The sequence below is a fragment of the Metarhizium album genome, assembly GCF_000804445.1.
Source record: "Metarhizium album ARSEF 1941 chromosome Unknown scaffold_5, whole genome shotgun sequence".
NCBI classification, from domain to species: Eukaryota; Fungi; Ascomycota; class Sordariomycetes; order Hypocreales; family Clavicipitaceae; genus Metarhizium; species Metarhizium album.
The window spans coordinates 188,879-205,352 of NW_024467579.1; the positions used below are offsets into that span (position 1 = coordinate 188,879).

General features: G+C 55.9%; 1 protein-coding gene across 1 annotated transcript; it reads left to right on the top strand.

Annotated features, from left to right (window-relative positions):
• Positions 1–11,308: 11,308 nt before the first annotated feature.
• MAM_02763 (uncharacterized protein) lies at positions 11,309–12,284 on the top strand (the record flags this gene model as incomplete). Its single annotated transcript, XM_040821562.1, has 3 exons — positions 11,309–11,498; positions 11,567–12,099; positions 12,165–12,284. The coding sequence occupies 3 exons, from the start codon at positions 11,309–11,311 to the stop codon at positions 12,282–12,284; spliced, it is 843 nt and encodes a 280-aa protein (XP_040680131.1).
• Between the last annotated feature and the right edge of the window lie 4,190 nt (positions 12,285–16,474).

Genomic DNA, 16,474 nt, shown 5'->3' on the forward strand with positions numbered 1-16,474 from the left:
TGCCAAGGTCAAGGGAAGATTCCTATTGCTCCCCCCCAGGTTTTCACACGCCACCATCCTGCGTGTGCCACGCGCGAGGGCACACGGGCTGGGGAAAGCCGGAGCCAACGGATCCATCCAAATTGTGCCACGGGCGTGTGCCAGGTGCTTTCGCCGGCCAAATTTGGAGAAGCTGATTGCCACAGGGTCGCGTTGTGCAGGCTCATCGTGACGCACGGGCAGGCTGTTTTAAACTCTGATGGGATGACACTTGTCTTCCAAAAGGGCTGTCCCGCCCAGCTTGATTCCTAAGCGAAACAAACGAGGCCACATGGCGGCAAGTCAAAAGAAAGGGGCGTGTAGGGAGCAACAAGTCGGTCATGTTGGAGATGGTGGGCCGGAGACGCGAGAGATGCCGACCATACTGGCAGAACGGGCCGCCCACGAGATACATGGTTGGGGAGACTCAAATTATAGAGGGAAATGAACTGACGTACTCCAGGTGAGCAGTTCAATGCCCTTGGAGGCGACGAGACCAGTCGGACGTGCCATGACGGTGGCGATGGAGACGGCGTTTTGAATCCTGTTGTTCGATCGATCTCTCGGCGACGACGGTCGTCGGTGGAATTGGTGGCAGACGGACACGATAATACCGAGGGCGACTGAGCGTCCACGAACAGCAGAGCCGTGACAGCTTTGAATTATATCAAGCAATACTGAGTACGTTGGCTGAAATCCGCTGCAGTTGATGGCCCAAATGGTGACAACAATCGCTTTGCAACCGCTCACGGGGAGATTCATCAGCAAAGACGCGGATTTGTAAGACGAGACAAGCTGCAACCACGCCGTTTGGCTCCTTCCCTCCTCCGGACACCCAATCCTCCCGCACCCGCTCCACTCCCAATGCGGTGCGGTGCGTGTACGGAGTCAGTACGGAGTAACTACTTGGCACTTCATGTCCGGCCGCTGGCACTGCTCCGTACCCCGTGCGTAACGTGCCGTCATCGAGATGGGACAAAAGTTAAATTTTGACATCACGGTTCTCGCACATGCCTCGTTCGTGCTCGTTCGTGCTCGTTTGTGGTCGTGGTCCCACAACGACATTCACCAGCATCCCCCGGTATGCGTCGCTGGCTGGATAAAACGCCAGGAGAGGCTGCGTCTGACACGGACATGGCCATGTCAAATTCCTCGTCTTCTGTTGCGACGCTGCAAGACGGCTGGCTGCTGTGCATCTCGAACTTGGTTCCAGAAGGCTTCCATTGCTACGCTACGTGGCGCCTCCGCCTGGAGAGCGCGGCAGATTGATCATGTCATGTGTCCGGAATATCAAGTCAACAGCCCCAAGCAGACGCATATCCCCCGGTACTGTAGAAGCTGCCGCGGGCAAGCCAGCCTGTGCGACTCGTCCCTCGTGCAGGATTAGCAGGTCATACGCCTGACTGGCCAAGTTTCGTCGGCGATGCCCCTTTTCTCCATGGTGCTTCATAATAAAAGACTCCCTTCGGGCTTTACCCTACACGCGAGACGGCATCCATGAGACGTGGCCAGCGTTACACTGCAGTGTGGTAGGCGGGGGCCAAGACCAAAACTAATTAATGACATGTCCAACGTCGAGTTGGCGAGGCAGGCGCATACTGCCGTCTGAGACAAATGCTCTGTTGTGGATTTTGCTAATTCTGCGAATGTTTGTAAACAGTCACGCGCTCTCGGGCATGAGAAGGGATGATACGACGAGAACAGCCCAACTCCTCGAGAGCTCTCTTTCGTTGAGCCGGGTGGAAAACGACTTTGCCGGCGTGAGTGGGAGATGCGCAAAACCCAAGACGCCAAGGCTTAATTAGACCCAGGCCCAGAGCATGAGGCAAACGAGGACGAAAGCATACGAGGCTTCCCAGGCCAAGTTGAGGTCAGCAGGATCAGAGCAATAGCTTCTCTGGGTTGAAAAGCAAGCGATGCCACCACCACCACCACCAGCCTCGCGCAGCCCGGAGGTCTGCAGCCGGCTCCGAGAAACTCAATGGGCGGCAGTCTCTGCCGTTGTGCGTCACAGGGAGTCTACACTGACCCCGCCGGAGAAGCCTGCCGCAGAGTTCAGTGAGACGACAAAGTATCTGGGACTTGTACTTGTCAGATGCTCCATCGCGACTAATGCCAAAGTTTCCATCCATCCTGGCCTGTAATGTTTTGGCTTGCCGATCATTACTTACAAAGTCATGTCTCGCTGCCGCCTCTTGCCAAATGCTGCGATAGAGTTCTGAGTCAGGCCGAGTCAATGGACATTGATGCCATGTGCAGCTTCGGCAGATGCTGTAACAAGCCTCCGTCTGTTCTCGCGTATGTCAGGGGTCAGACAAGGCCCGTTAGCTCCCTCGAAACATTTGTCATCGGGCTCACCACTGGAAGATCCTGGTGGCTTGTATGGGGAGCTCGGGCTTCGTGGCCACCCTCTAGGTTTGATCCACGGACCGGTCAGAAATACGGAGCACGAACAGATCCCCAAGCATCAGCAATCTGTCTGTTGTAGATCGGGGTCTCGGAGATCCGCCTCTGATCTGGCGTGTGCTGCCCTGGTCCACGGCACGTGCTCATGATAGTTGGCGGGTACTAAGTTAAGTTCCTACGTCCGGATGTTAAGGGGTATCCGAGAGGACAGGAAGAAGACCATGGGGGGAGGCGTGTAGATAGCCGGAGAACCTTGCCAGTCTACTTCTTCTTGGTGAAGGAGCTTTGTGCGTGCGAGCCGAGTTGTTGGTCGCCCTCATCAGTCGTACATTGACTGCGCAGGCTCGCAACTGGTAACAGTTGAACCAGAGGGCACAAAAGCCCCAGCGACGCCAGCAGGACGTACGGTGTTTGACGAATCCGGTGCTCGTGCCAATTGCCGGCAAGGCAAAGGAAGAGGGCCGTCCACGTGTGTGTCTACCGGGGAGGTTCGAATGAACGAGCTAGTGGTGGGCAACCAGCCCAGTCACAGATGAGGTGCTAGCCCTTCCTTCAGCCGCCGGGTTCTGAGTCGATTGGGATTCGACTGCAACAGCCCATAGGCTTCCAGCGCAGCTTCGGAAACCATCAAACCAAGCTGTGTCGACAGCACGGCACGGCCTTGTAGACCGCAAGGGATGTCGGCATTGGGCAACATGATGTGCGTTGCACAATCTCCAATACCCGTCATCCCGATTTCCCATCACCACCAAAGCCCGCTTGAGACAAGGGCCTCGAGTCATCCGAATCGGGCGTCATATGCACCGCCGGGCGCTTGATTGTACCGTTATTATTCCACAGGCCTGACGTCTGGACATGGCCAGAAAGGCTATTAGCTCGCACCCTCCCGTGGCGGCGCTCAACGCCAAAGAACGACGATCAAACCAGAGTTGACAGAAAGGTGCTGCCCAAGACTAGCCACTACACCGAGTACGCCACATGGCGCTGGGAGGTGCACGGATGTTCGACGGAACGGAGGACGTACGTCCTGGACACACGGAATCGAGCAGAGCGAGCGTCGGAAGTGCGTGGAAGCGAACGATGGCCGGGAGAGGAGAACAAAAGGACCAGCCAGGCCAGGCCAGGCGCAACGAGCAGCCTTTGCAAGTTAGCACCTCGAGCGTTTCGGGATCGTTATACCCAGTACTGACTACTTGAGTCGTTACTTCCTAACTCCGTACGTCGGTCACTCACCTCGCCGCCAGGGTGCCAGTGCCAGGGCGCCAGGGTACCGGGGTGCCAGGGTCGCCTCGATTTTCCCAGTATGGCAAAGCTTCTCCATATCCCCCCCCCCCCACCCGAGCTTGTGTTCTGATGCCACGAGGCACCAGCAGGATCCGCCCGCCTTCGTGCCCTCGTTGGAAACAGGCAATGAGATGAATTGAGCCACTGGCACAGACAGATACGGAGTACGTGCGTACGTACGGAGTACGGACGCATGGTTGGACAGGTTTTCGGTGGAGCAAAGTCAGGGCTGTCAACCATGTGCACCCTCCCCAGGGGAGTGAGTGAATTCCCAAACTTGCTTGCGAGGGAACTCGGCGCAGAAGGCGGCAGGCAGGAGGCAGGCAGGCAGACAGGCGTCGCCCAATCTCATCTGCTCGGCAAACACAATGGGCGTTTCCCCAGAGAGAGCCCGTCGAGGGCTGATGTGGTCACACGGCCCGTGTCTTCGCAACGCGCATGGACACGGCGAAAGGCCCAAAGTTTGGCGTGTGACGGTTGTTGCAACTTGGGCGGCGAGCATGGTCGTCGTTTGATCAACTGATCGGTTGCTGCACCGAAACACAGGCTGGCCTGGCCGCTGTACCCCGCTGACCGGGCCACCATTCGCGTCAACGAGCAGATCGTTTCTGCCGCTGCACTCCGTCGCAGCTTGTGATGAATCACGCCTCCCTTGAGACTCAACCGCATGGCCTCGGCAACGAGTCGGCGAGACTTGGTGACCGTTCGAAGCCAGCCGCAGCCACACACGCAGTGCCCAAGGCGGGCGCCGTCCACAGCCAACCCGGCTTTGTGGCTCCGCTTGTCTAGAAGGTGTTCCGCCACTTCGCCAGCCAAGAGCATCGACGCTCACCCAGAAGTGGCGGGCGCTGGGCCAAGGCGCTTTTGACAACAATCTGCACCTGCATGGCACAGAGCACAAGGTACCATCCCGATTCTGCCATGGCTCGTATTCTCGCTTTTTCTTGCTCTGTAGCAGTGGTATGCATATTTGAAATATGTTGATCGCTCGTGCCGATTTTTTTTCGCCCTCTCCTCTCTCCGTCTCCGTCTTTCTTTCATTTCCACCACTGTACTCAGTGCGTTGTCAAGTCGAGTCCTCTCGAGACATGTGCATGTTCCGATTGCTCTTTCTTGGGACGTGTCTCTATAAAGTATATGGTCGTTGGCCATGGGAGGGGTGTCGAGTACGACGGACAGTTGATCCACCAATCCGGTGTCGAGCCACGGAGCTTAAATCTAAGTACTTGAGTACTTGCTCAAGTACGGAGTACTATGTTAGTGCTCCATACCAGCAGTACCGAGTACCTACTTAAGTACGTAAAGTACCTACTGAAGTACTCAAGAACGCACTTGGTACTAAGTGCTTAAGTAGGTACCTAGGTATGTCTACGAAGTAGCTCAGCGTTACCACCGCAAAAGCAAAAGGCTTTTGGCCCCTCCACACCCTTGTAAGCGTGTCCGAGTGAACGCATCCGACTATCCCTCTATCTCGGGGCTTCATCAGAGGAAAGTGGCGAAACAAAAACAAAAACAACAACTACAACTACAACTACAACAACAACTACAACCACAGCCAAAACATAGGCACCGTACTGCTTCAGGGAGAGGGCGTGTCTTTCAAACAGACTTGAGAACCAACGCCGAAGAGCGGTAGAAATGGTGCCATCTACGAGACATTGCAGCATCAAGTAGCGTGTAAGTTCAGCATTGACTTTGGCTGAAAAGGACATTGATGTTATTGTGTGCCATCTCGTGTCGCTCGACAATATGGTTTGCCAGCAGCAGGCACGATGCAACCCAACAAGGCTCAGGCTTGCGTGCAGTTCCTCTGTATATGGAGTACTCCGTACTCCGTACTTCGTACTCCGTACTTCGTAATAGAGGGACTAGTCTGGCCTGCGGTTCGCGCTGATAGATTACAGAGCAGCGGGAAAGACATGCAGTCCGACGCGACCAATCAGCGCTCTACGCGACAGCCAGCTCCCGGCCCGAGACCCAGATGGCCGCGGGAGCAACCATGGGCCACCAGTGGCATCTCTCTGTGCTTGTGCGCACACCCAAGGCGCCATGGGTCTTGCTCCGTGAAAAGTGGATGAAAGGGTGTGCCAGCCAGGGAGCCGCGCACGACTCTCTCACTCAGCCCTATCGATAGAGCTACCTGCCACTGCCATGTGCGGCGGTAGACGTATCCTGGGATGCAGTCTCAGCAGAGGGGCAGCAATGGCCAGTGAACGGCGATCTGCCATGTACGTACTCCGTACATTGCTCGCCCGTAGTCTGTAGATGACCACATTGCCCTGTCCCTGGTCCGTGTCTCAACTTGACCATCAGTTCGGTGATGCCGAGTCGCCTGCAGGATAGTGTCGTGGGACGACAGTAATGCTTGCCCATCACTGTGATTGCATACAGCGTCATGATGCCTTCTGAACAGGTTGTTCAGGGACGTCGGAGGGGCCGCTCTTTTGCGCCATACATGTGTACTGTCACCGAGGTGCTTGCAGTGGCAGACGGCCAGGATCCACGTGTTGATTCTGGTTGTGGTAGTACTGGCGAAAGGTTCGTTTCCGCCATTGGCGTGCCTCATGCTAGCTCACGACAATGCCCGTGCTAAAGTTCTGCATGCTGTTTGGGCTGCCAAAGCCCGGTATTTCAAGCACCGACAACAACCGACGGCCTCGAGGCGGGTTTGAGACGGGGAAGTACGAGTGGCTTTTAGCAGGACAATCGTCAGAAAATCATACGTCTCATTTGCAGTGCTGGAGGCGAAATTTCCCACCTTCTGTTTCAGTGAGCAGCAGTAGGCAACAAGACGTACAGAATTGAAAGGACGCCAGCAGCTCCGGATTTCGGTTGCGAATTGTGACTGCGAGAATGTGGGCATTCGAAGGAGTAGAGTACGGAGTAGGGCAAAGTTAAAATGCAAGGAAGCGGCCACCACTGACCAGCACCAGGTTGACCTGTTGGTGGCGACCAAGGTAGGGCAGGTACCACCGTCAACCCCCCTTCACCTTCACGGTCTGCTGCTTTGAGATCTTGGCAGTTGAGCGAGTTGGCGCCATCCACCCGACTAGAGCCTTCGGCAACGGGTCTCGTGCTGCCTTCGAATGCAGGGGCTCTCGCGGACTCGAGCATGTTTGGACTGGAGGATTGATCGTCACTAGTGTCGTCACCCTCTGTGTTCGCATCTGAAACTGGTACGATTGTATGGAAAGCCCGAGATCACGACCAGTGTATGAGCTCTCCCTTGAGGACTATGGATCTGCCCGTGGTATAGAATGCACTTCCGTTCCTCGATGAAGCGGAAGAGGAATGACAGTAATGCGATAGCATAATTTTCTGCCGTTGAGCTGTGGGAGCGAGTTCCGATGAGCGTTGTGGTCGGCCAAGTTGGCCCCTGTGCTAATCTCAACGGAACCAAAATGCAGCAAACCTTCTGCTCTGATCGTCACTATCTATGGTCGGAATTTGGAAAACGCTTCTTCTCCGACGAGTGCGGGACACTGGTCGCCGGCCCCTTCCTAAGAAGAATGAATGATCAAAATATTTTCCTTGTTAGCTTCACCTTGGCACCATCCCAGGCCATAAAGATATACATGGCAATAATAAGCTCGTTTCCCCTTATCTGCTCCGGACCCAGACCCATATGCATGCAGGATCGCACAACTCTGCCTGATTGGGAATGGTGATCTGGAGACGGGAAGATGGGACCAACTTCATCAGTCAGTTCGAGTCACGTTGTCCCGACTAATCTGTTTATCCGACATGCTCAAGGCTATTTGCCAAATGTTTAAGCCGCCGAGGGCCACAAACTACTAGCAATGCCTCGTCGCGCTCCCAGAGAGGCGATGAATGTTGGCGATGATTTGCTGCTGTTTGTTACGGAAATCAAGATTATTCTCAGGCCCTGCCTTTACCATGCACTTGGAGACGATTGTGCATGCATCCTTGCCGCGGGGGAGACTTCATAATGCATGGAACACAGGAAGAACCCGTAGCGGTTCAGCGGGACTCGCAGTTGTAAGACAGCCCGAAATGAGGTAGGATTCCTCCTTTCAGCTCGCAAGCCACGTCCAGCGAATGACATGGCAATTGAAGCGATTGGTGTAGTTACCCCGTGCGCGGATCTGTCAATGTACATAATGGAGGCCAATGTACAAGAGTATTGCCCACTAGAAGGAGACGATTTTCTTGAAGAACCCGGTGTAGAAATTCCATCTCCTTGGGCCGGGCCCCTGACATCATAGGCCTTTGTCTCGCCGGGGACGAGGTGCATATATTCAACCACGGACGAAGAGGAGTAGTAGTAGCAACAAAAAAAAAAAACTACTAAAAACCCAAGATAAATAGGCGTGTCAAGCAAGACAAGAATCTCGGTGTGCAGGGGCAAGCAGTTCTGGAGTGGCTTTTTTTCTTTTTCCTTTTTTCGGCTCGGCTCAAGGATATCACTTCGCTGAAGAGAAACCGCCAATCAAACACAGGCGCATCTGAGAGGTTTGTGTTTGTTCCTGTCAACGCCAGCGTCGATACTATAAATGAGTCTGTGGATGAAGCTCGGACAAGGTGCCGTGCCTCTTAAGGTCTCAAGAGCAGCCGGCAACCAACTCGGCGCGACTCCGCCACAATAACGGAGTAGACGTGGCGTCTCGTGATGGCATTTGGACATTGAGCGCGCCAACCAGCCTTGACAGATGTTCCTATTCTCTGTCAAAGGGGGCAGTGCGGCGCTTAGCAGCCCATGCTTGCTGAAATGGGCGTGCAAAATGTGGCAGTGAGGAAGGAAGCATAAGTGCAGCTCCAAAGTTGCAAGGAGAATGAGGAGGGGGCGGAGTGAAGGCATGCACACTGCATTGCCATTGCACTCACTCCGTAGGCGAGACAGGAGGGGGGTCGGAGGCGGAGAGGACATTTGCTCCTCATGATGGCTGGGCTGAAGATCAAAACCGGGGTCGCACGAAATGGCCAATTGTGGAAGGTTCAAAAAGGCACAGATGAGAGCGAGGGCGAGGGCGAGGGCGAGGGCAAGACGGGATGGATGGGCAGTCACCAAGTTACTTGGCAGCCGGCGACAGCTGATGGTAGCACCCAGACACTGCAGAACCTCCCTCCCTAAGCCCTCTCAGCCCGAGTTTACGGGCTCCGCGCCTGGGCGCTTGATAGGTCCAATGAGGAGCGACGGAGGTTTGACGTGCGAATGATTTGATGACCCTTGTCTTGTCAATTCCGACCCCGGACCTAGACCCCGACCTAGACCTAGACAGGCCGCAGGCGGGGCGGGCGGGCGGACCAATCCGAGCGCTGCCAGCATCTTGGGCAAGTTGTCGAGGGCCAAAAATAGGTTCATGACAAAGCAGGTAGGTTGCAGAGCAATCTGGCAGGCATTCCGGGCCATTACCATCCCTCCCGCCCTTGGGTCAGGCAAAATTAGTGGCACTTCAGGCAGCCGCGACCAACTTGGGGAGGCTTGCCGCAGCACCTGCCTCTGCAGTTCAGCATTATGTTTTATGCACATTTGTGCACTCGTGCAAGTCACTTGCATGCGCCTGCGCGGGCTGATTCCGGCATAGCCTGTGTCGCTGCCCCGGAACAGTTGCCAGTGGCTGCTTGCTTTGCAAGTCAAGACTGCACATGTGGTATTCCAAAGTCCAGCCAGACATTGGTTCAATGTTCCACGCCCGCAACATCCACAACCGCCACGAAGCAGACGAGGCACTCGATCCCGCCCGCCAAACGCCGCTTGTGGATTGACGGTTATGTATAGTACATGCGCATGGCTACCCCCATACTCACTACAGGCCGGCACGCTTCATCCCTGGCTTCAACTCAGTTTACAGGCGAGTAGACCGTCCACCCACTCTGAACGAGGCGGGCTGGAAGGGGGGTGTGCGCCATCAGTTGAGAAACGAGACCGAAGAAACCACTTGACGTCCTGAGCGTTGTCGCCCGCCGTGAATTCAGTTCTCCAGGCTGTGCGCGGCGAGTCCCCAGCCGTTGCTGTCGACGTCGAACGCGAAGGATTCCGCCCCTCTTGTGTTGTGGTCCCCTTGTGTACTGTGAAGAGCTGCTGCATGCTTGCACAACAGACATGGGCAAGGCAGAGCAGAATGCGGGAAGCTTGTCGGTCCCTGCTGCAAGGAATTAACAAGGTGCCGAATCAATCCTGCTCTGACTGCTGATATGTGGGACAGACAGAAACAAACCTCAGACCCTCCACCCTTTTAGCATCAACACCATCATCACAGCTTGGTAAGCTGGTGCTGGAAAATACACAAGTCAGGCCCTGCCAGGTTATACAATGAACGAGTACGGAGTACGGAGTATGAAGATGGGGAAACTGGACATGATGGAAACGTAGGCGCTCCTCTCGGGCGGGTGTCTTCTATGGCTCTCCAGCTCAGCCCGTCAAACCCCGACAGCCATCCCATCTCCTTAGTACTGCAGCACAAGGCACTTGCAGCCCCATTCCACCCCTAGGCATCTCCAGGCCCCTGAACAGAGATGGTTCTGACCGTTCTCTCACGATAGCCGGTAGTCGGTATCACGGCGCTGAGATACGACGGTGGTCCGAACCGTTCAGGTACCGATGTACATACTGGTATGTTGCTGTGGGCGCGGCACGCATGGAAGCCTTCGACAGAAGTGCTAGAAGCGGTATTGCTTTCGTCGATGGACGGCGTGCCATGTACAACAACCGCCCAAATCTCTGGGTTTGGGGGCCACCATTAGTTGGGATGCGTCATCGGCCTCAGATGCCTCCTCACAGCCCTACGCCCAAGCCCCAAACGACCAAAGATCGGCCTGGCAAAACTCCCGACTGTCTCCCAGGCTGGGACCCCTGTGAAACCCAAGCAGCTATTTCCGGTACCCAGGGCCCTCCTGATTTCGAGAGCACCAATGCATGGTGCAAGGTCAAATTTGCCCTGCGCCTGTGCGAGACGTATGAAAGTATTGGTGGACATTCAGGTAGTACTCTGTACGTCCAATGTTGGGGCGCTGACCATGGACAACTTGAGCTTGTTCCGGGGGGAATGGAGGGAGGGCGGTGCCCCGGCAGACCACACACCCTCACGATGCACGCGGGGACGAACACGCCCCGGGTGCCGTCGAGTCCACGCCCATCTCCACCCTGGAGATGCGCCGTCCCAGGGCGACGAGATCTGCCCAGAAAGGGCCAAGTGGGAGAGGGCGTGTGAGAGAATAAACGAAGGCGACGGACGTGGGTTGTATCAGGGTGTCCCTAACGTGGACTCGCGAGAAGGGTACTCTGGACACCGTCTGTTCTGGCGACAAGACGTGCAGTGCTGCTGGAGAAACCATGTCGAGGTATATAATCAACAGCCCTTCCACTTCATCACGGCCTACGGTCTAGCCCATCATCTTCACTTGCTCCTGTACAAAAGACAATTAGCTTGGCAAGTTGCTGGCCAGGTTCATTTGACCTGCACTCATCTCTGAACCAACATTGACCTGCTCCCAAGACGGTTTCGCGGCTCGCCGGCTGCAGCTGTCCCAAGCCTGGTAGCTCTCATCCTCCGGCATCGTTTCGTTATAAACGAAGGACATCTCCCCCCTCCTCTCCTTCTCATCCCGCGCCACTGGCTCCTAAGAATACACCTTCACAATGTCCATGTTCGCCATGCCACAGCACGCCTACTCGTACGGCGGACCGGCAGCTCCTGCCAGACATTACTCTGCGCACGGAACGAGCAGTGCCTTCAGCAGCTCTGCGCTTCCTGACGAAGATTGGACCAAGATATCAGACCTTGCTGAACGCCGGAGAATACAAAACCGGATCGCCCAGCGCAACTACCGTAAGTGGTGTGCCCTTCCGCTTGACCTGGGCCGGGAAGCTGGCTTGGCTAACACGCCTGCGTCTCAGGCAAGAAGCTCAAGCGCCGTTTGGAAGACCTCGAGCGCCGCGCCGGTTCATCTGATGACGGCGAGACGGACAACAAGCCTCAGTCAACCAGCCCCGGCAAAGCAAAGCGCCAGTCGGCTCCCAAAACGCCAAAGTCGTCGCCGCCTGCACCCACAGCCAAACCCGTTCAAGTGCCCCAGGGCCAATTCACTCCTCCCATGGACAACAGCGAGGACATTGTCTTTTCGGCAGGGTTTGAGAAGCGCGAGCGCTCCCACACGCCGCCCATGTTCACCTACCCATCATACCCTGCCCCGGACGAGCTGTTGTTGGATCCCTATGCCTCGACGCAACCCTATCCCTCCATCTCGGCCGCTGATCCCTACCCTGACTACCTGGCGGCCACCACAATGCCGGCAACTCTGCCAGCCATGACAAACTTCGGCGATCCGATGAAGCAATGCGACGACGCTTTAAGCCCATACCTCAGTTACGGGTTCGTCCATGGCGTCGACATCAACATGTCGACTCATTACGATTCCTCCTCTGCTCACGTGAGTTTGGCGCAGCGTCTCCCCGTATGGGCCCGACATGGCTTGCTGATTGTTTAAACAACCAGACACCCCCATTATCTCACTCGTATGAAACCTCCACGTCATGTTCCGAGGCTGGCTACGAGTACCCGACAACTCCGCTGTCAATGCCAGGATCGCCGGGGATGATGCAGAGACAGCAATAGGCTCGGCGGCGGCTGAAAACAACAGCACAAAACCCCCCCGCCGCCTCTCCCTCTGATGAGCAAACAAAGCACACAGGCGACGTGCACCCAGCCAACACTCCTCTGAGACGTGAGTGACATGTCCACTCTTGTCGCTTCACTGTCAATGGTCGCACGCGCATTTGGCAGCCCATGAGCTCCCTCGCTCGACGGCAACGGTGCATGTGCGCGTATGGGTGGATATGCGGGATTGTGATTGTGTGGCCTCGTCCGAGCCAGGCGGCTTACCTGTCGGTGACACCAAAGGACGAGCAAAAGATGGGCGGCGCTCAGTTGGTCGGGAAGGGCTGGGAGGCAATGGGAAGCAATCATGTGGTTTCGGCCTTCAGCCGCGGCGCAGGGACGAGACACAAGAACAAGAGGGATACAAAGACAACCGGGCAGGCATTGATTGCAGGGCGAGATTGAGACGGCTGATGTCCTTGGTTCACCCCCCTCTCGCGGCAAGACTTGTACGACACGTGTCATGGGGCCGTTGCCCAAGGGAGAAAAATAAAGACCAGGACCCGGGGGGGATGATGTGGAACTTTCTTTGACTGTAGATTATTTCCACAACCGATGAGGCGTTTCTGGGGAGTTGCTGCGCTTCGGCGGCACCTGGGGGTTATCCGTTTCTTTTCTGGAGGATACCAAGGTTTTCGACTTGTATAAGCCGACATGAGTATACGTTGACATGTATCTCGAATAATGAAGAGAAAAAAAAGACACGACGTGCTCCTGAGCCTTGATGAAAAGTGGCAAACCACGTGGGCGTGGGTGACTGGCGTAGAAGCAACAACACAGACGCAAAGAAGTGCTGAATACACTCGGCAATGTCGGCGTCTCGGACACACGGGACAGGCAACACGGGCAACAAAAACAAACAACAGCGTTGATGGATGGGCACTGGCAATGGCAATGGCAATGGCAATGCAATGGCACTGGCACTGGCATCGGCATCGGCATCGGCATCGGCATGGCACCGGCATGACATGGGATGGCGTCGGCACCGGCACAGGCATTCCCAACGCGGGTGACGATGTCGATTTGTTAAATTTGCGACGTCGACGGGCTCTCCCGCGTGCCAGCCTCCCGCCGCCAAGAAGACATTGTGAGATGATGATGCATGTACAGCGCAGCACAGCCCGAGTACCTGGGATATACTTCGTACGTGTGGGATGTACATGTTTTTGTTAAGGCCTCACACGCGGGTCTCTCCGCCGACGCGCTTGATTTTTTTCATTTACTCTCATTTGTTTTCACTTCATTCATCTTTTCCCCGTTCTATTCAATTTTTAATTTTTTTTCCCATTCTCCTTCTTCTTCTCCATGTCTCGGGGTCCGCGAACACATTGGAAATGTGTCACTTGTGACGAGATGCACGCCGAGGGACGCCTTTGCGCCTGCCCCTACGCCTACGCCTACGCCTACGCCTACGCCTACGCCTACGCCTCTGCTCTGTGGTGCGTGCGTCCCCTCCATTCTGTCCCCTGCCTGTCCCCTCCCTCCGGGGCTGCCTGACGGACGGCGACTCTGGTTTTATTTTTTCCACCCCTTCTTTGGACCGGACGCATTTCTAAGCCCTCCTACTCCTACTCCGTACTCCGTACCGTACGGGGCACTGCCATGAACCAACAACTACTGCCAAATAAATGCACTGCACTGCATGCTGCGAGCGTGCGCTTCCGCAGACCCGCAGCGAGGGTTTGAGACCTTGACGACGACCTGCATCCGCCTTTTCAGCCCGCTAGCGATGACGACGGAATGATGGCTCGATACATGGGCGAACGGGTGCCTTGTGCCTTGAGGCTTGGTTGCGGGAGTGCACACGTACACACACACGCACACACACACGCACACACGTACAAGGACATGGAGCCGAACCTGGAGGGCCACTCACCGCAGGGCGTCTGCTTCTGTCCTGCTGCAGCGAAGCGACGCGAGCGAGGCGAGCGAGGTGTCTGTCGTTGGACTCCAGTCGACGCCGCCTGGCATGGCCGAACTCCTTGCTAGTATAGTATATACTGTACGGAGTAACTACTTGGTAGAGTGATATGGGAAGCACTTTACGTTGGCCGCCGCGAATGGAAGACGACAAGAAAAGGAAAGAAAGAAACAAGCCAAAGTATAAGCAGCCAACCGCAGAACAGCAGCCGCCGGGGGTGAATCCACGCAGACGACGGTTACATTGCGGATGCTACGGAACGCCTGGAGCCAGTGTTCTGGAGGCCACAGGACAGGAGGCTCTGCTGGGAGGGATGCGTCACACCGGACGGCTACGGCACCATCACAGAGCAGCGCTGCACGCACGGCACCGACGGGAGGGCCAAGCAGTCTGCCCACGGAGTACGGAGTACGGAGCGCGGAGCGCGGATGGGAATCATGGGATGGATGATGGATGGATGGTCGAAGCTGCAGCGCAGCACCAGGCAGTGATCAGCGCCGTCGGTATGCCAGGCAGAGCCGAGCACCCGCACGTAGCCACGGGTGACGATTGAACTGTACTGTGAACAAAACCGCCAAATCGTGATTTGAGGCTGAAAAACGAGCCCCTCCCCTCCCCTGCCCCCCAGAGGATGGATGGCCAACGGGGCCCGGACAATTTCGACCGGGACATTCTGGGGCAACATGTTTCGGAAGAGTCCGGACGGGGAAGACCGACGAGAGACAGGGCGACGAGTTGCCATTTTGCAGGGTCCATGAGGTTGGGAACGGAAAAAACGAAGGGGGGAGGGGTGAGCGTTGTTGAATGGACAAGCGCAAATCATTTGGGATATTCGCAAGTCTTTTTTTTATTCCCTGCGCCAAGCCAGCAACAAAGGACGACATGTTTTATAGTTGCGATGACGGGGTTCTTTGAATCTTGTTGGTCACGGTTTACGAAGCGGCTGACAAGGCGGACCAGACTGCTCATCTGATCTGGAGAAGTGGCTTGGGGTGACGACAGAGTGGATTGTTCTTCTTGGAAGCCCGGGTACACAGTAACGAGTACAAGATGCAATTGGGGTGGAATTTCTCGACGGACGACCTGCTACAAACAAGCACAGGATACTGACTGTGTCGGTGGCAACAGTCTCAAGTCTCGTGGAATCCAGAATGTCCAAGCTACCTGCAGGCCAGGCCGACTGACAATGGACCGGCCGATGCCCCCAGTACGAAAATCAATCGAATACGCGGAGGTTGGACGGGGTCGCGAGTCCCGTGAAATCCGTGAATTTCGGCTTCAAGAACAAAATGCTGACTGCGTGTGCCGCCGAGGCAGGGTTTTGGCAGGGGAGCCACGACGACGAAAAGGCAGCAGCCCATGTGTCAAACTGTGGACACCCCCTTTCCCCCCCTCGTCCATGTACGTACATACATTACATGTGTGCATGTACGGAGCACGGTGGTTTGTAATCAATAAGTGTCCGTTGACCCTGCGGAATTAAGTAACTTACATACATGGCGGACTTCAACAAGGAAAGGCGGGAGGGAACATGGAGGAGCATCGAGCGGCAGGACAAACCATGGGCGCGCCGGAGCCGCACCGCGTGGGCGCAGACAGGGACAGGGAACGGACGTCGCAGCGAGCACGAATACTAGTCCATTTACACGCACGCCGCAGCTAATCGAAGGCAGCGTTGAGCGAACGAATCCACCAGACGGAGAGGTGTCTAGGTACGCCGCGGATATAGGATGTTGGCCTAGCAAACTGGGAGGCGGCCAGGCCAGACTTGCCGTCCATGGGACGATTGGCAACTCGGCCCCCAAGGACAAGCTAGAAGGGCAAGATGGCTTCGGACAGAGTCGAGACTCCAGCCAGACTGGAGACCGGAGCCAACCACCCCAAACCCAAACCGCAACCGCAACCCCGTCGATGATTTTGGATCGTGACGGCCGGCCAGCCATGTGGATGGGCTGAAGAGGTGGTGTCACTGCCAAGATGCAGACAGGGGGCCCTTGGGTTCTTTCTTTCTTTCCTTTTTCCTTCCGTGAAACCGTGATTTGAAATCAGAGTACGGAGTACTCCGTACAGAGCATTGCGTATGTATACCAACCTGAGGCGGCCGTACGGAGTTGACGGAGTTAAGCTGGCGACGAACAGGCAGACGAGCGCACAGATGTTGGCGGGGGAAGGACAAAAGACAAAAGCATGTCCCACGTCCCATGTCACCTTGTCGCCCATTTGCTTT